Here is a 22,669-nt window from a genome sequence, read left to right as displayed (position 1 = left end):
TTACCCCAGCTGTCTGTTTAAACTGTGAGCTCTTTGAGGCAGGGTCAGTCTATCGCTTTGTGTCACAAAATGGGGCCAAGGTCTGTGCAGCACCAAACACAATGGGGCTCCAATCTTGGGCGAGGTCTATGCATATTCTGTTCTATGGAGGTTCTGATCTGCCTTCATCACCATAGTACCTCAGCACCTATCTTTGCACCACCACAGTTCCCACTGGCTTCAGCTGCGACTGAAAACTGGGCCATGGTTTGGCCCCCTCGAATTCAAAGGCCGTGAAGATGTTGGCATTTACCTCCCAGCTGCATCACCGGTTGACCTGCCAATCAATGCATCTCTATAGAGCCGCATGCCACAGACAACTGACTTTATTCAGAGCCTCGATAATTTACCACATAATGTTTCATGGCTACTGCCTCATTATTCAAAGCCGGTCCAACTACGAGGGCCAGATTAGATGGTCACACTGAATAGAGTTTGGACAGTGTTGGGGGTTGCTAAACTGGCAAGTACTTGCTAGTCACTAGTTAAAGGGACCCTGTCCTAGTACGAAGAACACATTGGGCCTTGGAGTTTAGCCTTAGTAAGAGCTGCAGGATTTGTCCCAGTCGGTGACTGGTGCTTTGTAAGAAGGAAACAGACACACCGGTCTCTTTTATCGCCTATTGCAGCTGCAGTTTGTCCTCTTCTACATCTTCGATCATTGATATTTATGTTACAGTAGCGCTCCCAGGTCTTAACAGAGATCAGGGCTCTTGTTGGGCCAGGCACTGCACAGGCCCCCTGATCGAGAGCAGGGCCCATCGTGCCAGGCGCTGCACAGACCTTGCCAGGATCAGGGCCCTGCCATGCGAGGTGCTGTGCAGACCTTGGCAGAAATCAGGGCCCCATCCTGCCAGATGCTGCACAGATGTATGGTGAGAAACAGCCCTTGCGCCAAAGATCTTACTCTGTAAATTGACAAGGGAAGAATCATTCTCTCCATTTCACAGATGAGCTGAAACTGAGGCCCAGAGTGATGCAGTGACTTGCCCAAGGTCACACAGGAAGAATGTGTCAGAGCTAGCAATTGAACCCGGATTTCCTAAGTCTCAATGCAGTGTCATAACCCAACTCAAAGAAAGCCAAACTAGCTGAACTTGGACCCCCCACTCCATTCTGCACTGTGTTATGGAGGGGGCAGAAGGCCAGCTTCTCAGCTGCAGCTCATTGCAAGGGGGCTGCACTGGGGGAATTCGATTTGGAGTTAGGGTGGGGCAGAGGCTATGGCATAAAGCCCCTGCCCCATCCCCAAAGACCCTGCCTACGATGGGAGGAAGCAGCAGCCTTTCTCCTGGCAGGGCCAGCAAAGCAGATTTGCCGATGGCTAAACCATTTAGTCATGTTGTAAGTTGCTGGCTTATTTGAAGCTTGGCACAAGCATTAGACAGCAAGAATGGGGCCAGTGACGAGCTGATCTGCCAACTCCTTACTGCTGTGCAGAGCGGAAAGAACACTCTCTCCTCCTATCGCAGTGAATAAAACCCAGGAGTCCTGACCTCCAGCCACCCCTGCTCTAACCCGCTAGGCTTCCAGAGAACAAAAACCAGGAGACCAGACTCCCAGTCCACTTTGTCACCACTAGACCTCACTGCCCTCCCACAGCTGGGACTAGAACCCAGAGTCCTAATGCTTAGATCCTACAGTGAGAAGGCCCCTACTTAGCTTTCCCTTGGTGTAACAACTAGACCACCAAGCTAGTTCAAGAAATACCCACCCAGCCCATGCAGCCAACTGACTAGGTCCGGAAGGTTCAGCTGCTGAATTCACTGGGATAGGAGCTAAGGTGATGCAGAGGCTGATGCCACATGGTTAGGTTTTCAGCACAGAGCCAGCTCACCAGTACCCTGTGGCAGAGTCAAATTGATCACAGCGGCCCTGCCATGGGGGGAAGGGGGAGCACACAGAGCGCCTGCCCTGCGGCCGGGAGGGCATGAGGAAGGGGCTGGGGAGTTGCAGTGTGTCCCTGAACTAGAGGGGGTTGGGATGGTGGCACCCAGGAAGCTGTGGAGGGAATGGAGGGAGGCAAGGAGCCCCTAGTGTTTGCAGGGTGCTCCACCAGCAGAATCTACAAAGTGGGCGACCCCTACTGTCTGATGTGGCAAAAACCGTCGCTCCTGAGCCCTGGTGGCTGCTGCATAGGTGAATATTAGGCTTCCTGTGGGGCAAAGGAGGCCTGTCTTGTGGTTGAGGCACTGAGCTAAGACAGAGACCTGGGCCCAGTTCCCTGTGTGATCTTGGGCAAGTAGATTCCACTTGCTCGGTGCCTCACTTTCACCCATCTGAGTGTAGCATAACTCAGGTGTGATTCACCGGGGTGGTGGCTCTGTTACAGGTATCTGCTGGAAAGTCTGCCTGTAGCGACTCGTGAATTCAGCTCTGGAGGTTCCCAGCTCAAGCCCCGCTGTGCTGGTCATGATGACATGTATCAGCCCAGCACAGTGGATTTGCCCAGTCTAGGCAAGACCTTGGTGAAAGACCTTGCCCTGGTGAAGCTTACAGGGTGGGGAGGGAAATGACTTGCCCAAGGCAATTTGGGGCAAAGGCAAGCCTAGACCTCAGAGCTCTCAGCTCCACAGCCCATCGCTAGTTCATGCTATGCATGACCGCCTGCCGACTCACGTGACCTTTTCCCTTCCACCTCATTCCTACACCGCTCTCCTGGCTGCAGCCACCCTTTGGACCAGGCTGGAATTTGTTGGGTCGACCAGGCTGGAATTTGTTGGGTCGTCTTTTTTGAGCTGTAATCAGAACCCTGGTGAAGGTTCGCTGACCAAGGTCGAGGACACATGATGCATTGGTGTCATGGTGGGGTGTTTTTCCAGCTGGTTCAGGCAAGTTAGTGGGTCAGATGGAACTTGGCAGAGTGTTAAGCTAGTTTCCAGAGAGGACACGCAGCCTCATGACTAGGGCCCTCCCCTAGGACTCTGGAGATCATGCTGCCATTCCCTGTTCTAGTCCAGATATTTGAGCAAGTCGCTTGTTGTCTGTGATATTTGCACTATCATAGCACCTTGGAGCAGGATCCGATTGTGCTAGGCCCAGCACAAAAAGATGGCCCCTCCTCCAGCGAGCTGCCAATCTAAGGATAAGACAAGAGATGACAGTTGGATACAGCCAGACGAGGGAGCAGAAGGTAACCAGGAGACAATCACTGTCAGCTTGACAGGCTGTGGGCTCAGACCACCAGTGGCCTAACTGTTGTCAAGGTGTTGGTAGGCCTCCCGGCAATGGAGCATTTGAGACAAGTTTGAAGGTGGACAGTGAGGTGGCTTTGTGGGTGTTTACAGGGAGCTCTTCCCAAGCGCGAGGGGCAGCAGAGGAGAAAGCATGAAGGAGTTTGTGTGAAAATGTAACTAGTGGGCACTGGGCGATGGAGGCCGGCATCATGGGCTGGCTGGAGGCAGAAGTCATCACCTCCATAGCGGATGAGAATGATAGGTCAAGTGGGGATAGAGCATGAAGGACCTTGAAAGGGAAGACAATTGGTTAGGTCTATGTGAAAGAGAAGGGGGAGCCAGTGAAGGGATGCAAAGACCGGAGTCAAAGCGATAGGCTAAGAAAATGACCTTTAGCTCTTTACATAACACGAAGCAACCACACAGGCACAATGGGGTCCAAATAACAGTGGTTACTGAGGACACAAAACATGCAAGGCCTAGTTACATTCCCTGGTTGGGTTCTAAAACATAGAACACGGTGAGCACCACTACAGCACCAATTATTTAAAGGGATACTACCCTATTCCTACACACTACTTCACTTATGCTCTGTGCCTCAGTTTCCTACCTTTTAAAAATGGCCGTAATGAACGTCTCTGCCTCAAAGGGGTTTTGTGAATAGGGGCTGCTAAAAACTTTTTCCACCTGAACTTTTTTTTTTTAATGGAATATTAAAGTTTGACTAAATGGAAAATTGTCATGAATGATGTTTGCATTCCTTGAAAAGTTTTAATTTTTTTGTTAGAAAACTGAAAACCAACCCCCCAAACTGAAAATTTTTCAGTTTTCAGGCAAATTTTTCTGCTTTCCGGAGTTTGGGGCCAAAACTTTTCTATCAACCAATTTGGGGGGGGTGCTGAGAGAGGATGGGTATATCAGGATGGATATCTATATGTAGATGGATGTGTGGGGAGGGTGGGAGGCAGGGATAGATCGATCCATTTGTATGTGAGATGTAAAACAGACCCCAATGCTTAGTGTTCTCTCAGTTCTAGATCTCACTCTGGCCTCTCGGAGACAGCGTACAGATTCATCTACACATTGTTCTGGAGGCCAGCAAGGACGATTAGATCATCTAGCATAACACAGGCCAGAGAATCCCGCCCCAGCAATTGGTGCAATGGAGTGAGTTCCCTTCCCGACTATGAGTGTGAGTGAAATCCTACCCCCATTGAGGTAATTTGGAAAACTCCCATTGACTTTGTGGGGCCCAGAGTTTCACTTTTGTGTCACCGCAGTGGGGCGTTTCATGGCACATTTGGGTATGATGGCCCCTGTCAAGACCATGAAAAACTGAGGAGAAACAGCTGGATCTGCAGGAGCAACATCTGGAGAGCCAGTCGGTAGAGAGATGGCCTGGGGCAAATTTGCTTGTTAGGGAATGATCCTAACAAGGAACCTGCTTGGAGACCCATTTGGGAAGATTGTGATCACCCCACAAATGAGTTGTAAGCGCAGTCTGGCAAGTCAACAAACAAATGAGCATCAAAGTCCAGCCCTGATCCTTCCAAGCAGCTCCTGGGACAAAAGCCACCGGAAGTTGCTGAGTCTGTTTTTTTCTCCGGGTAATAGGATGGCCCCTTAATCTACAGTTGAACATTTCCAGGGTCAAAGGTCCTGCACCAGCTGTGCTGCCCTAGCCTAGAAGAGCTGGGTTCTATTTCTGGTTTCTATTTGCCACTGACTCCCTGTATGACTTTGAGGGTTTCCCTTCCCTAGTCTTAGTCTGTTCTGGTTACAAGGATTGTCTTTCACTCTTCGTGCAATGCCTGGCAGAATGGGGTCCTGATCTATCTACTTCAGGGTATATGCAGTGCCCAGCATGATGTGGGCCCCATTCTCGGTTGTGCTCCTGTAATACAAATAATTACAACTTTACTTAAAGTTATGCACAGGCTTAAACCTTTGCAGAATTGGACCCTGTTATGTTGTATCCCACTTGGGTGGAACTTAGCCACAAAATCACATGAAAAACTTTTGGGACAACACTACCATCTGGTGGAGGGAAATTACACTTTTAAAAATTTAAAAGCATAAGCTTTCATGAGCTCAAATAAATTGGTTAGTCTCTAAGGTGCCACAAATACTCCTTTTCTTTTTGCGGATACAGACTAACACGGCTGCTACTCTGAAACCTAAATTTTTTAAATAATTGTTTGTTTGTTTAAGTTTATTGTTGTGACTGACAAAGGGGCATGAATTTATGCAACACTTGGGGAGCATGTTTCTTCCTCCAAAGAAATTAAATGAGAGGCCAATCATGCAAGCTATTCCTGACACATTATTATTAATTACTTATATTACTTAGTTACAGTGGCCCACAGAAGCATTAGCCAAGATCATGGCCCTGGCATACTAGGCAAGGCACAGCCCCAGGGAGAGACAGTCCCTGCCCCGAAGAGCTCCCGGTCAAAATAGACAAAGGAAGGATTATTATGTCCCCATTTTACAGATGGGGAAACTGAGGCACAGATCAATTAAGTGACTTGGCCAAGGTCACACAGAGAGTGTGGGGGAAGAGCTGGGAATTGAACCAGATGCCCTGCATCCTCAGTTAGTGCTTTAGCTGCAAAGCCAGCGAGCCACACTCAATCTCATGACTTCCACGCGAACTTAGGAGCCTGTACAGGCAGGAACTGTGGTTCAAGGTCCACCTCAGATCCCAAGTAAAATGAGTTTTCTAGTTTCAGCTGAATTCCCTGCAGGGGAAATCTGTCATCTCACCCACCCACCCCTAAAATATTGCAAACGCCAAAAGAAGCTTGATCCCTAAAGGCTTAAAAACAATAAATAAACAGAAAGTAAATTAAATCAGCCCAGCATTTATTAGTGTTTTTTTTTCTAATCTTGTGATTTTTAAGCCAATCTCATGATTTCTTGGAGGGAGCTGATTCATGATTTATGAACTCCTGGGGCTGCAATATTGCTGACTCATGATTTTTTTACCCTCAGTTTTTAGCGACACTGCACGAGTCAGCAGCGCAAACACTCAGTGGGTCAGACCCTCCACTGGTGCCAATGGCTGTAAGCCAATCAACACCACCTGAAGATCTGGCTCAGCATTTCCCTGACAATGGCGGAGGGCACTAGGACCCTGCATGGAATGTGAAAGAACCAAAATCTGTCTAGGAGGCAAGCTGGGGTGGATTGCTGTTACAAATTTCTCTCCACCCAGTGTGATTGCATCATGTGACTGCTCCAAGCTCTAAAGTTCCCTGCTGGAAGCTGAAGATAACTATTGGGTTTTAGGATTTTCAAGCCATGGGCCCCACTCCTCCGGTAGATTTCATCCTCCAGCCCCCAGTTTTCCACCCGGTGAGTAATCTCTGTGCCCTGGGGCAGCCAGCGTGCAATGAAATTGAAGATCAGTTCACTTCTACTTCCGGCCTTTGCCCAGTTTCATGTGTTCTTATAGCTGAATCATGCTGTGTTCAGTGGGTGTCAGTCCAGAGCCAAGGTATTGAACTGAAAGGAGTGGCTCCAGCCCCCAGGTTTATAGGGGTGCATCTGATCTGAGAGCAGATCATAGCTCCTGCACTCCCATTGTTTGTATTGTAGTAGTAGGTTGGAGCCTTACTCAAGGACCAGGACCCCACCGTGCTAGATGCTGTACAAACAGAACAAAGAAGCAGTCCTTGCCCCAGAAAGCTCCCAAGCTAATGTTCTCCCTCCTCTCTCTTTCCCTCATGGGCCAAGTTGTGTTTTGTTTCCCCAAAAGAGGCAATTGATCTCTGAATGTCTCAAACCTTGGGGTGCCTGACACAAGGCCCCTTACAAAGGCTCTGATTGCCCAGAGGGTGGGTGTTTGCCATTTACTTTAAAACATGCCTTTGTGGGTTTTTTTGTTTTCTCAACGGATCTCAAGAAGGGTGCTGTCAGATATCTGACAGCTGACCTCCCTTCCTGGCAAGCTGGCTCCTTGAGTCCCTACTGCAGCAGGGACTGTCTGGCTTGATCTTAAGTCTAAAGAAAACCTGACTTTTAAAGGGTTAAACCCCAAGCCCTGCATGTGTGACTAGTTTAGATGGAATCTCATTTTAAGCTCCTCTGTGCAGCTGTGTTTGTTTGTTTGGGGGGAAGGGGCTAATCAGGTTATCACTAAACTTTTTGGCCATCTGGCTGTTGTCTGCACAAATGTCTTTCTGTTGAGCCTTTCTGGACTGATCATGTGAGACTCTGTAAGGTACAGAAACTTCAGCTGAGACCAGGCAGGCGGTTGCTAGTTTCCTTAAATCAAGTCAGTTCCTAGCTCAGGAGGTTGGAGTTGTGGCTCTGCTAAATCCAGGCATCTGCTTTACAAAAAGGTGCTGGTTTTTTAGCTCCTGAATCCATTGTACCCTCAATTCTCCCCAAAGTTTAGTGGGGTTCAGATAAAACATTCTGGCTTTTAATCATCTGGTCAACTAGCCTCCACCAATGGGGAGAAGGGCTGGGGCTTAGGGGCTGTATTATTTTCATACCCTTGTGTGTCTGATCACACTTCCCCCCCACCCCTGTAACTTTTTTGGTTTGACTAGATTTTTTTTCCAGCACTGACCACTAGCCATTGTGCTAAAGCAATAACTGGTGTCTGATACCCTGGGAAACCGAAGCACAGAAAGAGGAAGAAGTGGGAGTTTCTTGTGCAAGGTCACACAGTGAATCTGCTGGAGATAAGACACCCAAGTTCTAACTCCCATTTGCCCCAGCTAATCTGCTCCTGTTTTAAGATGCCATCCATGAGACCCCATTCTCCTCCCAAAGCTGGGCATAGAACCCAGGACATCTGTATTCACAGCACCCCTGCTCTAGCTGCTCTCCTCCCCTCCCAAAGCTAGGAATGGAACCTAGGAGTCCTGTCTCCCAGCCCCAACTGAGCACAGATGAGAGCCTCCTCTCCCTGCCTTCAAACTCTCTATATTCATTCTCCTCCCAGAGCTGGAGAGAGAACCCAAGAGTCCAGTGTTACCAGTCAGAGCTCCCAGACTCTCCCATTTCCAGCACCAATATGGGTCCCTCTCCTCCACCTCTCTGTCCATTCCAGGTGCTCCCGTACATCACGACGATCTTCGGTGGCTTGACCCATGGAAAGATGGTTCTGGTGCAGGGCATGGTCCTTGCAGAGGCCGAAAGGTAAAAGGCTATTTCCCTGGGGCTCAGGCTTCTCATCCTACTCAAACCCCTTGATTCATGGCTCCTGCAGTCAGACAGAAAATGCACCAGTTCAGTGGCTGCTGGGAGTTAATTGTGTTAAACCCTCTGATTTTACAGTGCTCAGGTGAGCTGTAGCTAGATTTTCCTTTAATCAGGGAGTTTCAGGATCCTTCCAGTCCCTTACAAGGCTGGGCCAGGAATTTGCTTATCTATGATGCCACTCTATGGGCCTGATTCTTAGCTACAGTGAAGCCTTTCTTGCAGCATAAGTCGGTGGAAATGCTCTCCTGACGTAAGGGAATCCCTGACTGGTGTAAGGCCAGAGGAATCATGGCATAGTTGGTACAGCACTGGACTGTGACTTGGGGGACCTGGGTTATACTCCCACCCCACCCCAGCCATTGTCAGAGTGCATTATGCTACAGCTAGTATCTGCTTTCCAGGTGGCATGCGGGAGGTATGGATTAGAGCAGCCTAGAGGCAACTCTAACTTATTCCTGGGGACAAAGTCAGTTTAAAGTAGAGTTGGGCTTTTTTCTACTTTGTTGGTGATTTTGAAAATGACCCCTTTTTAGGGTCAAATGGGGACGTTCACTTGGATCCAAAACAAAATGCTTGAGTTTTGATGATTTTTTTAACATCTTTGAATTTAATAACATTAGCAGCAACTTCAAGACAAACCAACAAAAATCACTGAAAATATCAATTTAAAAAAAATGGATTCCCCCCCCCCCCAATGAACAGTTTGGCAAAATCTTCTAGTGTTGCTGAATCTTCATTTCCTTGCCACCCCTTCCCCCAACAAAACAAAACAATTTCAGCCAAAAATGTTTTCCCAGTTCCAGTTTGAAGCTACCAAGGGTTGGGGTTGGGCAATCCCTGGACTCCAGCAGAGTCAGCCTCCAAGCAGGGAGTTAGGGGTTCTAGTCCCTCCTTGACCAGTGGCTAGGGTGCTCTGTGCTGTTCCCTTCTTCCTAGGGAAGCATGAGTGAGAACCACTCTGGGTGGCTCCACTTCACACAAGTGGTTTAAGCATGAAATGGGGTTAATTTTATGAATTTGCTGAAATCTAACAAACTAGATTTGCCAACTGGATATGTGTTATAGACAATGTTAGAATGGAATGGAATGGCATAAACTCTTTTTTATTGAGTCCAAGGAGCATTAGCTTATTAATTCAGTGCTGGGTTCTTTTCAGGTCAACTTTTAACTTGAATAATATTTGCTTAAATCAAGACACTTGGTTATTCTCAACCAATCAACAGTTCAGTTATTCACTCAGAACCACATCAGCATATAATCAATAGTTCATTAATCAAGTGTAGACCACCAGTGTTCTAGTCCTGTACTGACCACACAATGTTGTCTTGTTTCAGAGTAACAGCCGTGTTAGTCTGTATTCGCAAAAAGAAAAGGAGTACTTGTGGCACCTTAGGGACTAACCAATTTATTTGAGCCCTTGTGACGGACTATGGCTGAGGCTCAGCAGTTACACCAAGGACCAATGAAAATCACCAAGATTTCTTATTATTTTTACTTATGCCACCAGTTCTTTAGGACCTAACACACTTATCACCCTTCCAGTATCTCTCCAAGGAGTAAGGAGGCATTTGTCTCTTAAGGGAGCGGGCCTGCCTGTTCGGATGGATTGGTTTAGAATAGCAAAAGCAATTGCTTACATTTACAGTTCAAATCTCTTAGGTCAGTTTGCCTGGACTTACGAAGGAGGCCATGTCTATAGCAATAGTTACAATCTCTAAACCCTGGTTACTTGAGGTCTTGCTAAAGAGCGTTGGCTCAGCAAGATAACCTACAGGAATTAATGCTAAAAACAGAAGAAATACAATCCTTGAAGCGAAACCTCGCTGCTTTTTCTTCTGTTAAACCTCTGAGTATTGGTTTCACTAGGGATTATACAGCTTCTTTGTGGGTTCAGTTAGCTCTTGTTAGTTCTGTGACCCTGTATGACAGGGTGATTCATCAAAACTCTGGGGTCCCACTTGGTGACCTCAATTTTTATATACTCTGATTTGAGGGCTTATTGGAGGGGCCGTCCTCTGATTTCTATTGGTCACTTGCCAAGTGGCTCTTGGCTTTCAGGTTTCTCAGTTTCTCTGCTGCTTCTGTCCATGTCCGCTAGATAGGGCACGGGCTTACCTGCAGTGGCTCCCAGTCAGCGGTGTAGCGGGGATGCTAAGGCAGGCTTCCTGCCTGTCCTGGCACCATGGACCGCACTGTGCCTTGGAAGTGGCCAGCAGCAGGTCCAGCTCCTAGGAAGAGGTGCACAAGTGGCTTCACATGGCTCTTGCCCGCAAGCACATCCCCCCCCGCCCCAGCTCCCATTGGCCAGGAACCAGCCAATGGGAGTGCAAAGCCAGTGCTTGGGGCAGGGACAGTGCATGGAACCCCGTGACCCCTCCGCCTAGGAGCCAGACCTGCTGCTGGCTGCTTCAAGGGCGCAGTGCAGTGTCATAACAGGTAGGGACTAGCCTGCCTTAGCTGGGCAGCACCGCCAACGGGACTTTTAAAAGCCTGGTCCATGGTGCTGATGAGAGCTGCCGTGACCCAGTGCCTCACAGTACTGGGTTGCGACCCACAGTTTAAACACCACTGGTCTAGTGCACAGACCTTTACAAAGGAAACAAACCCCCTTGTCTTAATCTGGTAGATGTGTTCTGTATATTCTTTGATGAACTTGAATACTTTTATTTCAAATCTTTCAAGGCGTATTGTAGGATATGAAACATTACATTAGAGGAACAAGACAGGTTGTTCACAGATGTAGATCTGATTCATAAGGCAAACAGATCTATAGTTTTGGAGTTGGGGTGCATATTATATATATCAGCGGTTCTCAACCTCCAACCGAAGTAGCACACAGCTGCGGCCCAGCTCAGCAATGTGCTAAAGGCTGCCAGCATGCCAAGGTCACCAGGTTCCCGGCTGCCTTGCGCTTAGGGTTCTGGGCTACCCAGTGGGGTCTGGGGCTCCCGGCTGGCCCGATGGGGGTGGGGGTCTGGGGCAGTCACCCTGTCCTGCAAGCTGTGGAGTCCGGGGCAGCCACACGGCAGGGGACTGGGCTCGGGACAGCTGGCCAGCCCCGCATAGGGAGGGTCTAGGGCTCTTGGTTGGCCCTGCGAGCTCTGGGGTCAAGGGACGGGGCAGCCGGCCCACTGCACGTGGCAGGGTCCGGGGCAATAAGTTGAGAACCACTGCTGTAAACTAATGGCATGTCTATGCTACCATGGCGCAGCTATGATGCTTCAGCTGCCATAGTGTAGACACTTCCTACAGTAACAGGAGGCAGTTTTTCCATCGATGCAGCTAATCCACCCCACCATGAGGTGGTAGCTGGGCCAATGGAAGGATTCTTCTCTTGACCTAGCCACGTCTACTCCAGGGGCTAGGTCAACTTTCCCACAGCGCACAGAGTGTGACACTTGTCACAGCCCCGAGCGACATAGCTAGGTCGATCTAAGTTTAAGTGTTGAGCAGGCCTACGAGATGAAGTCTTTTCCGTAAAAATTTTTTTGGAGTCCTTGGTCTGAGAAACTAGCAATAGCTGGAAGGTTCCTTCTCCAGTGCCAGAGTTCTCCTTCTCTGGGGAACTGTGCATTTTAACAGAAGCTTAACTAATGCTCCCCAGACAAGATGTCCCACCTCTTGACTCTCCTAGTCTTCAGCTCCGAGAGGGAGCTAAGGTTTGGAGTAGGCGTAAGAGCTACTGCCACCAGATAGGCAAATGGGCAGAGAGAAGTTGTCAACATCCTATTTTCAAGGTGTATTTGTAGGTCTGTGCTTCTGACAGCTACCTTCATTCCCCCAAATTGAGGTTCAGGCCCCAGGTCTGCAAATATCCTGGACTCCAGCAGGGTCAGTCTTGTCATTGCCTAGAGCTGGGGAGAGAACCCAGGAGTCCATGTAGTGCCCCCTGCCCACTCTCACTCTGTGCTCTGTCCCCCAGGTTCCAGGTGGATTTCCAGTGTGGCTGCAGTCTGATGCCCCGGCCAGACATTGCCATCCACTTCAACCCCCGCTTCCACTCCCGGCCCCACGTAATCTGCAACACCCTGCAGAACGGGCGCTGGCTGGAGGAGACCAAGTTCCCCCACCTCCCCCTCAAGAGGGGAGAGGCCTTCCAGCTGCTCTTCCTCTTTGGGCAGGATGAGGTACAGGTGAGGAGTGGTGGGTGGAGCCCTAGCTTGTAGCTGGGTGTTGGGGCCTTATTGGAAATCCTGGGAAGTGGGCGGGCACAAGCCCACCCATGTCTAAAGGCCCCTCTCCCAGCCTTGCCGGATGGGTGTTGGGATGCTTGGGCGTTCCTGTGGCTCTACATGTGTCCCCACCCCAATGGGGGCCAGGGATTTCCATGGCTACAAGCCCTCCCTTCTGGTAGGCTGGGGGGTTCCCGTGGCTATGTGGCAGGTCTTCTCCCCCCTTGCCCCCCAGCCTTCAGTGGGCTGGTGGTAGCAGTTCCAGGGTGGTAACTGGAGCTGCAGTGGGATGATGATCTCCCTTAGGTGACAGGCACAGAGAGGCTGCAGGCTGTCTCTGACCCCTGTTATCAGCCCGTTCGGGCAAGCATGCACCCAGTGCCTCCCCCACCAGGAGTTCAGGTCCCAGGGGCCCTGTCCAACATTGCCCTGCAGCCCCTTAATGCCAGTGAGTGCTGGTGCAAAGGAGGCCACAGGGGAGCTGGGGGGGGGGAATGGTCCCCTTGGAGTAGCTCTGGTGCAGGGGGCTCCCAAGTGTAGAGGTGGCTCCTCTGCAGCAGCCCTGGCACAGGGAGAGGACATGGACAGGACTGCCCTCTGGCTATTCTGTGCCCCTGGGGGGCATTAAAGGTGGGACAGCCCCTCAGCCTGCTCATGCTAGCGCTGGCAGCTCCTGAATAGGGGAGACATACAGGGGTGAGCCTGGCTCTCTGCTGGCTTAGCCCAAGGTCTCACTGGCATGACTTCATGGGGGCTCTCCTGAATTACACTGGGGTGACTGAGAGCAGCATCAACCCAGTAACTTAGGGGTGGGGAAAGAAAAGGGGCCAGACCTTCAGCGTGTGTAACTAGATGTAGCTGGTGGCTGATTTACACCTGCTGGTGTAACTGGCCCCTCTGACGCCCTGGTGACCATGGTTACTCCAGCTGGTTGCTGAGATCTTGCCCATTCTGGGAGCTGAACTCCTCCCCTCTCCCTCTCTCCAGGTGAGCGTGAATGGGCAGCACTTCCTCCAGTATCACTCCCGCCTGCCCCTGGCCCGAGTGGACACCTTGGGCGTGTTTGGTGACATCATGGTGAAGAGCATGGCCTTCCTACGCAGCAATGTAATCCCCTCTGTGGGGCAAACCAATAGGGTGATGGGGCACCCTGCATCGGGGAGGGGAGTCAGTGGGCGGGGACAGGGCACACAACTTCTGTTGGTGGGGGGAGGGGGAGGATGAGGCCCTGGTGTAGGGGGAATGAGGGTGCACACAGAAGCATGGGGGCAGTTGGGGACACCCTGAGCCCTTGGCATGAGAAAGGGGATGGGAGTTGCAGGAAGCCCCTGAAAGAGCAGGGGATGGGAGGGTAGCAACCAGGGAGCTGTGAGGGGGAGGGGGGATGGAGGGATGTAAGGAGCTCTGATGTGCACAATGAGCTCAGCCAAGAAGCGATGAGGTGTGAGACCCCAATTTACACCAGCTGGGGGTCTGGCCCAAGGGACACAAATGGAGCAACCCCTAATTTACACCAGCTGTGGATCAGGGCCCCAGTCCTTAACTCTCTCTCTCTCTCCTGCATGGGCAGCCCTTTGACGCCAGCCGAACTGAGTACCCTGTTGCTCATGTGAGTCCAGCTGAATGTCTCAGCACCAACCCAATGGGCCGGCGGGTGTTCCCTTGTAGTGCTCCCTCCTATGAGACAACCGCGATCTGTTTGCAGGGGCAGCTGGCTGAGGTTTTCCAAAGTGCCTAGGGACATTAAAGGGGGGTGCCTGGCCGTAGACACGCCCAACGGGGTCTGATTGTTGAGCCAGCACTGGTCGCTTTGAACATCAGGTGCCTGGAGTTGAGCAGCAACCCCTGAAATATGAATCACCCCCAAATCGCCAGCCCTTCTGGGAACTCTTGGTCTTAAATTTAGGCATCTGTCCCTGATAAATCCCAGCACACGTCCCATTGTGGATAGCTCAGCAGACAACTATCCATCCCCTGATGTGTCAGCTGAGTAGGGAAGCCAACTTAGGGGCCCTTCAGCCAGCCCTCCCCAATCACACACATCTGGGTTTGTCTCTGCTTCCATGACGCCCATGGGGCTCTGCAGGGGGGCAGAATAGCCAGAGCATGGGCCTGCCCCAGCCACACCCCCACACACCCTGGCAAAGCCAAGGTGTGGGTGGGGGGACTTGGTGTCTTCCCTTATTTGTATTATGGTAGCACATAGAAGCCCCCGTCTCAGACCAGGACCCCATTGGGCTAGGTGCTGTACAAATACATGGCAAAAACCCAGTCCCTGCCTCAAAGAGCTTCCAATCTGTGGTCCTTTTGCATCTCATAGCTGACGGATCGGGGAGGAGAGGGTGTTAGCATAGAGGGAAAGACCTACCGTCCTGGGTCCTGTAGCAACCCATCTGGGGATCTGTGCCGTGCCTGGTGCCGTTCCCTGAATGCAGCCGATGCCAGAGCGTCCAATCGGGCCCAATGACTTCAGCCTCTAATAACGCATCACTGCAGCAGTGCAACAGTCTGTCAGACTCTGAATTGTCCACGCAGCCCCATGCAGGTTCTGAGCTACAGACCTTTCCATGGGTGTGTGTGCTGGTCTCTTCCCCTCCCCCCCGCCGAGTGCGCGGCTAGTGGAGGACTCTGTGCACGTGCAACAGGCATGTCCTCATGCAAGTGCACCTCTCTTGTTCTAACTTTTTCTCCTCTCCTTCCTCCCTTTAGCCAATGCAGCTAAACAGCTCCAAGCTGGTGAGTGAAGCCTGCCTCTGTGATCTCTAACGGGCATGTTCCTGCACCTGTAAGGCAGCTGGGTTTGATAGGATGGGGGGATGGCTGAAATTTGAGGTCGGGTTGCAGCTGCTAGCAACTGCATGTGCAGAGGGATGGGGCTGCAGGGGGGACTTCTGCACTGGATGCCAGCACTGCTGTGCTTTAACCATGGAGGGTTGTATTGTGGGGGCCTGCTGGATTGGTCCCAGTGATAATTTGGGGTACCCCAGGCCTGATCCCAAGGAACTGGGTTTCCCACAAACTGGGGCGATCCTCTGGATCCCATGGGATCCAGAGGTTCCAGTGACAACTCCCCCTCTCCTTCCCACACAAACACACTTCCCACCCTCCCAAGGGTTCATAATCTCTACAAAGCCATCACCAGACCCCTTCTTCCCCCCCCGCCCCCCAGCTTCCTACATAGGGTCCCACTGGGGCTTGTACTCCCTGCTCCTGTGGCTTAAAGGCTAATAATGGCACCTGGGTTTTTCCTTCCTCAGGCTGTGCCATACTGTCACCCCCTCCCCTGTGGCCTTGCATCAAGAGATACCATTACAGTGAGAGGACTGGTTTGCCCAGTGCCAGAGGAGTAAGTATCTGTCCAAACCTCACTCCCCCTTGACCAGCATCTAACCCCCAGCTCCCTATCTGCTGCACTAGGTGTGACTCCTCAGGGACCATTCTGATCAGCCTGTCTGACCTCTGGCTTGTGCTATGCAGAGAAATCCACCCAGGGATTCCTCAGAGAGCCCTGGAGACGGTGCTATGGCAGAAGCGTAAACTGCCACCCTGGTCAGGCCTGGAACCCATGACAAAGGCCCAGGGCCCTCTTGCTGAAGCAGAGGGGAATCCTGGTGAGTGACATCAGTGGAAAAGTCTTTGGCTGCAGCTCTTAGAAGAAAGTAGTTCTGCACCACGTTCCATAAATACATGCTCTCCCCAGCAGGGGGCAGCTGTGACACACACTAGTGTAGGGGTCTCCAACTCAAATGACCATGAGGGCCACATGAAGACTAGTGCATTGGCCCAAGGGCTGCATCACTGACACCCCCCCGCCCGCTTGCTGCCCCCGGCCCTGTCCCCACCCCCAGGGAGTGCAGGAGAGGTGCAGGGTGTGGCAGGGGCTCAGGGCAGGGGGTTGGGGTGCGGCAGGGGGTTGGGGTGCAGGAGGGGTGCGGGGTGCGGCAGGGGGCGGGCAGGGAGTTGATATGCAGGAGGGGTTTGGGGTGCGGGCTCCAGCCCAGCACTGCTTACCTAGAGTGGCTCCGGAGTGGCAGGGGTGTGCACCGGGGCCAGGGCAGGCTCGCTGCCTGCTGCCCTGGCCCCTGGCCCTGCGCTGCTCTGCTCCACTCCAGGAAGGAGCCGGAACCATGTCCCTCGGGGGGAGAGGGGGTGGGTGCATGTGCTGCTCTTGCCGCTCCTCCAGGTACCTCCCCCAAAGCTCCCATTGGCGCCTCAGGGAGCAGCGTGGAGTTCGTGGCGCTACGGGGTAGGCAGAGGGGTGCGCAGGAGGCAGGGCGTGGGGAGTTTGGCGGGCTGCACTAACGAACCCTGCGGGCTGCCTGCGGCGTGCGTGTTTGAGACCCCTGCCAAGCTTCCGGTGGCCCCCACCTACCGTGGCTCTGAGCTAAACCTTTGCTGCAGATTCAGCCTCAGCCTGAGGGAAGACCCGTCCCATGTGCCCCTAAGACTCAACGCCTGCTTCAGAACCAGAGCCCTGATGTGGAGCTCCTTCCCAGATGAGGCCCTGAGCCATGCAGAGAAAGTGGCAGCCTGCTTCCCCTTTCATCCCCAGCGCTTCTTTGAGGTAACGCTCTATTGGCACAGAAGGAGCAGGGTCTGTCTCTTGCAGGGGTAGCAAATGGGGCTCAGGCTGACTAATAACATCCCTATGTGTAAAGAACAGGAGTATTTGTGGCACCTTAGAGACGAACAAGTGTATTTTGAGCATAAGCTTTCGTGGGCTACAGCCCACTTCATCGGATGCATAGAGTGGAACATATAGTAAGAGGATATATATACATACAGAAAATATGAAAAGGTGGAAGTTGCCAGACCAACTCTAAGAGGCTAATTAATTCAGATGAGCTATTATCAGCAGGAGAAAAAAGATTTTGTAGTGATAATCAATATTGTTAATCTTTCCAACTATACTCTTAGCCCAGCAGAAGAGTCTGTCCTATCTCGGGGCCTCTCCTTTTGTCCCTCCAGGCCCATGAACATGATACAGTTCTGCAGTGACCTAGAATCCTACTTTCAACGTCTCCGACTCAGACTATTTCCAACACAGCTCTGAACAATATACTAACCCACAGAACCCTTCCTACCAGCAGTACAAAAAGAAGGATTCTGCATGGACTCCTCCTGAAGGTCAAAACAACAGACTGGACTTCTACATAGATTGCTTCCGTCGATGTGCACAGGCTGAAATTGGGGAAAAGCAGCATCACTTGCCCCATAACCTCAGCCACACTGAACACAACGCCATCCACAGCCTCAGAAACAACTCTGACGTCATAATCAAAAAGGCTGACAAAGGAGGGTGCTGTCGTCATCATGAATAAATTGGAATACGAACAAGAGGCTGCTAGGCAGCTCTCTAACTCCACATTCTACAGGCCATTATCCTCTGATCCCACTGAGGATTACCAAAAGAAACTACACCATCTGCTCAAGAAACTCCCTGAAAAAGCATAGGAACAGACCTGTACAGACACATGCCTAGAACCCCTACCAGGGGTATTCTATTTGCTACCCAAGATCCATAAACTTGGAAATCCTGGACTCCCCATCATCTCAGGCATTGGCACCCTAAGAGCAGGATTGTCTGGCTATGTGGACTCTCTCTCCTCAGGCCCTATGCTACCAGGACTCCCAGCTATCTTCGAGACACCACTGACTTCCTGAGGAAACTACAATCCATCGGTGATCTTCCTGAAAACACCATCTGAGCCACTATGGATGTAGAAGACCTCTACACCAACATTCTACACAAAGATGGACTACAAGCCATCAGGAACAGTATCCCCGATAATGTCATGGCTAACCTGGTGGCTGAACTTTGACCTCGTCCTCCCCCACAACTATTTCACGTTTGGGGACAATATATACCTTCAAGTCAGCGGCACTGCTATGGGTACCCGCATGGCCACACAGTATGCCAACATTTTTATGGCTGTCTTAGAACAATGCTTCCTTAACTCTCATCCCCTAATGCCTCTACTCTACTTGCGCTACATTGATGACATCTTCATCATCTGGACCCATGGAAAAGGAGCCCTTGAGGAATTCCACCATGATTTCAACAATTTCCATCCCACCATCAACCTCAGCCTGGACCAATCCACACAAGAGATCCACTTCCTGGACACTACAGTGCTAATAAGCGACGGTCACATAAACACCACCCTATACCGGAAACCTACTGACTGCTATGCCTACCTACATGCCTCCAGCTTTCATCCAGACCACATCACGCGATCCATTGTCTACAGCCAAGCTCTAAGATACAACCGCATTTGCTCCAATCCCTCAGACAGAGACAAACACCTACAAGATCTCTATCAAGCATTCTTAAAACTACAATACCCACCTGCTGAAGTGAAAAAACAGATTGCCAGAGCCAAAAGAGTACCCAGAAGTCACCTACTACAGGACAGGCCCAACAAAGAAAATAACAGAACACCACTAGCCATCACCTTCAGCCCCCAACTAAAACCTCTCCAGTGCATCATCAAAGATCTACAACCTATCCTGAAAGATGATCCCTTACTCTCTCAGATCTTGAGAGACAGACCAGTCCTTGCTTACAGACAGCCCTCCAACTTGAAGCAAATACACTCCAGCAACCACACAACAAAAACACTAACCCAGGAACCTATCCTTGCAACAAAGCCCGATGCCAACTCTGTCCACATATCTATTCAAGTGACACCATCATAGGACCTAATCACATCAGGGACTCATTCACCTGCACATCTACCAATGTGATATATGCCATCATGTGCCAGCAATGCCCCTCTGCCATGTACATTGGCCAAACCGGACAGTCTCTACGCAAAAGAATAAATGGACACATCTGTCATCAGGAATCATAACATTCAAAAATTGGTAGGAGAACACTTCAAACTGTCTGGTCACTCAGTAGCAGACTTAAAGGTGGCAATTTTGCAACAGAAAAACTTCAAAAACCGACTCCAAGGAGAAACTGTTGAACTTGAATTGATTTGCAAACTAGATACCATTAACTCAGGCTTGAATAGAGACTGGGAGTGGCTGGGTCATTACACTAATTGAATCTATTTCCCATGCTTCCCATGTTAAGCATCCTTCTTATACCTCTTGTCAACTGTCTGAAATGGGCCATCTTGATTATCACTACAAAAGTTTTTTTTTTCTCCTTCTGATAATAGCTCATCTTAATTAATTAGCCTCTGAGAGTTTGGTCTGGCAACTGTAATACTGTCTGGGGGATCTCCTGAGGGTCCAGCCACTGGAGACTCCAGCACCCTGTTTTTCACCTGGGGCTGCATGTAGCCTAGGGAGGAGGCACAGAGTACAGGGCTTCTGCACATGTTCTCTACAGCCCCATCACTTGCGCTGGGGTAGCTGCCATCAGCATGCCCTGTAGGCTCATCAGTAGGACTGAAAGCCCCCTCCTCCCAGGCCTCCTGCCCCTGAAAAATTTCAGGCAGGGTGGGTTGAACCTGGAGCCCAGAGCTTCAGTTCCCTGCAACCTCTGGACTGCCTCAGTCCTTCACAGGCAGACAGTGGAGTCCCTTGGTCAGAATCCCTCCTCTATCCTCCCCCATGTTACAGTTCCCTGACTCTTGTCTTCCCACCCTACAGGTGGCTGCAGCTCTGCCGAGCTATGTGAAGGTGGGCAGGGGGGAGGAGAGTGACGTGCCACTCCAGAGGTAGCTGCATCTCAGCAAGCCAACTGGGAAGGGGGTGAGGGATTGTAACTGCTACACAAATACAGACTCACATCCTCCGCTGAGATAGTCCTGTTTCCATTGACTCCAAGGGAGTGATTCTCATTAACACCAGTTGGGGATCTGGCCCATACCTGCCATCACATTCTCTGCCAAACCTCTCCCAATCCTCTTCTAGCTGCTGCTTGTCTGTGAGGAGGGGAGTTTCAAACTGGCACTCAACGGTATCCCCCTGGGCCAGTATGACACGCCTTCGCTCTCCTGGGACCGGATCACAGAGCTGTGGATAGAGGGTGACGTCACACTCTACAGTGTCCTCTCCTGACCCCTTCACTGCCAGGAGTCTTGTGGGCTCTGCTCAGACTGCATGGACTGGACTGAGCCCTGTGTGTTTGAAGGAACTATTGCATGGGGTGGTGGGGCTGTCCCAGTGAGATAATCCAGTCTCCCTTCCCGCTGATTCTCCACTCACCTGAACCCCCATGGACTGGGCTGGCTAGAAGATAGGCCCATTCCTTAGCATTCATTCCATTCTTTGCACAGGGTGGCAGAAGCAGGTAAGCAAGGGGCAGTCCTAGAGGCATCCTCTAGTGCCCTCCTGGGTGGCATAAAATGCGGACAGGACTCTTCCTTGCATGGAGTGACAGATTCCAGCACTGGACATGCACCGCGTGGTTCTAGTGGGACAACCTGGTTCTCTGCAGCTGCCATATGGCTTGCTCTAAAGGGCTTGGTTATGTTCCTGGGCACCAGCTCTTCCTTGGCATGTATATTTGCTCTCCATCAAGGATAGTTTGTTTGCTATTTTAATTGTAATAAAGTCCCTTTTCTGCAATGCTCTGACTCTGCTGAGCCACTGGCAGGGGTGGGGGGAGGGAGATGCTGAGTGCTGGGGGTGGGGTGTGGAGCCGTCCCACATGAAATGTTAAACACCTTGAGGCCTTGAGCCTATTGGCCTCTGATTCCCAGTTCCTGTGCTTCTAGCTTTAAGAAACGTCTGTCCTTTTCCCACCTGTACTCTGGGGCCTGATGGCTCCCTGTGGCCCTATGGGCCTTGAGGCAAGCAGTCAGTGAAGGGCATACCAGCCATAGTGAAAGGCATACTGGCCACATCCCCAATCTACCCCCTCACAGGTGTAACCTGCACCCACTCAGTGTGGTGGTGTGTCTTCTGTTCGTGATGGTTGGGCCACAGGCGAGTTGACGAACCTATTACAGCCTCAGCTAACTCAGTGGGGTCTTATAGCTGAGGCAGCGGAAGTGCCTGCTTGGGGATCCCAAGTTGGGTCCTTGCTGCGTAACTCAGGCATGGCCTGTTGAGCATTGGTCAGAAACAGGAGGATTTTTCGCAGGATGGAGAAAGCTGAGTTGGGACAGAGCCAAAACTTCCAAAGATATTGCAAAACCAGCTTTGTGGTGTGTGGGGTTTGCGGTGGAGTTTTTTGGTCCATAGAAACAAAATGTTTCCATTTCCACTATTTTTTCAATCTTGTATTTTTAAAAAAGAAGCAAATTTGAGAAACAGAAGATCTAAAATGTTTCTTTGGAAAACAGGACCTTTTGACAGTCAACTTTTTTTTTTTAAATCAGTTTCATCAAAATCCAAACAACTTCACTAAGAGCTTCAGTTTACTCAAAATTCGTTTTCTATCAGAACGTGCCACACTTTGACCAGCTCTCATCCAGTTACACGAGCAGCTGTTCTCAGGGGATTGGTTTCCCGTAAGAAGGGCTCAGAGGCCTTGGTGTAACTGTAGATCAGGCCCTGCCTCTACACAGCGGGATCTGAGCTTCCCCCTCCCTTAAGCACAGAGGCCTTGTACACAGAGCTAATCCCCCTGATTAGCACTGGTTTGGTTTCTCTGTAAGTGGTGGTGTTACAAATTCCCTGCCTTCCCCAGGAAAGGCATTACTGGTGGCTTTGCATGAGATTAGCTTCAAGAGCCACATACTGAACATCTGGTCCCTTAGAGCCAGGCTGCCTAAAAGCAGAGTAAGTGCAGAGGGAGTGGGGCAGTCTTGGATCGGGTTCCCCCACTTATCTGCCACCTTCCTCACACCACCAGCAGCAAGCCCTGCCTCCAGTTCAGAAATCAGGCTCTTTATTTGCAGATCATGTACAAAGGGGGAAGGATCCCGAGGGGTTAAATGGACATAGAATAAAAACAACTCAAGATGGAAATTCCTTGCCCCTTCCTCTGAAGAAGCTGTGTCTAGCAGCTTTTGGAGACAGGATATGGGGCTAGCTGATCCCATTGGTCTGAGCTCCACCTGGTTGCTGTAAGTTTGCAATGGATCACCCAGCCAACTACACAGAGAGAGTGTATGCAGCAAAATTTTAAGGTAGAGCAGAATAATACAGGGGCTTGGTTGT

The 22,669-nt window shown here is 50.9% G+C and overlaps 1 protein-coding gene across 9 annotated transcripts in view; it reads left to right on the top strand.

Annotated features, from left to right (window-relative positions):
* Positions 1–2,956: 2,956 nt before the first annotated feature.
* LGALS12 (galectin 12) overlaps positions 2,957–22,669 on the top strand; it is a 78,052-nt gene continuing 58,339 nt past the window's right edge. For 2 of the 9 annotated variants that reach the window (XR_012159826.1, XM_073351818.1), the window contains exons 1-10: positions 2,963–3,172; positions 4,247–4,433; positions 6,210–6,572; positions 8,281–8,369; positions 12,355–12,565; positions 13,592–13,711; positions 14,175–14,213; positions 15,314–15,340; positions 15,862–15,950; positions 17,006–17,168. Coding sequence is in view for 8 of the 9 variants with exons in the window: in XM_073351818.1 (XP_073207919.1) it covers positions 6,519–6,572; positions 8,281–8,369; positions 12,355–12,565; positions 13,592–13,711; positions 14,175–14,213; positions 15,314–15,340; positions 15,862–15,950; positions 17,006–17,168 (792 nt within the window). In the remaining variant the exon portion in view is untranslated. Of the gene's footprint in view, positions 3,173–4,246; positions 4,434–6,209; positions 6,573–8,280; positions 8,370–12,354; positions 12,566–13,591; positions 13,712–14,174; positions 14,214–15,313; positions 15,341–15,861; positions 15,951–16,081; positions 16,216–17,005; positions 17,169–17,521; positions 21,131–22,669 lie in introns of those variants that run through there. The other 7 variants (XM_073351822.1, XM_073351819.1, XM_073351820.1 and 4 more) reach the window with 7 other exon arrangements.

Source organism: Lepidochelys kempii, chromosome 7 (genome assembly GCF_965140265.1).
Source record: "Lepidochelys kempii isolate rLepKem1 chromosome 7, rLepKem1.hap2, whole genome shotgun sequence".
Taxonomy (NCBI): domain Eukaryota; kingdom Metazoa; phylum Chordata; order Testudines; family Cheloniidae; genus Lepidochelys; species Lepidochelys kempii.
This window is presented reverse-complemented; position numbering and strand designations above follow the sequence as displayed.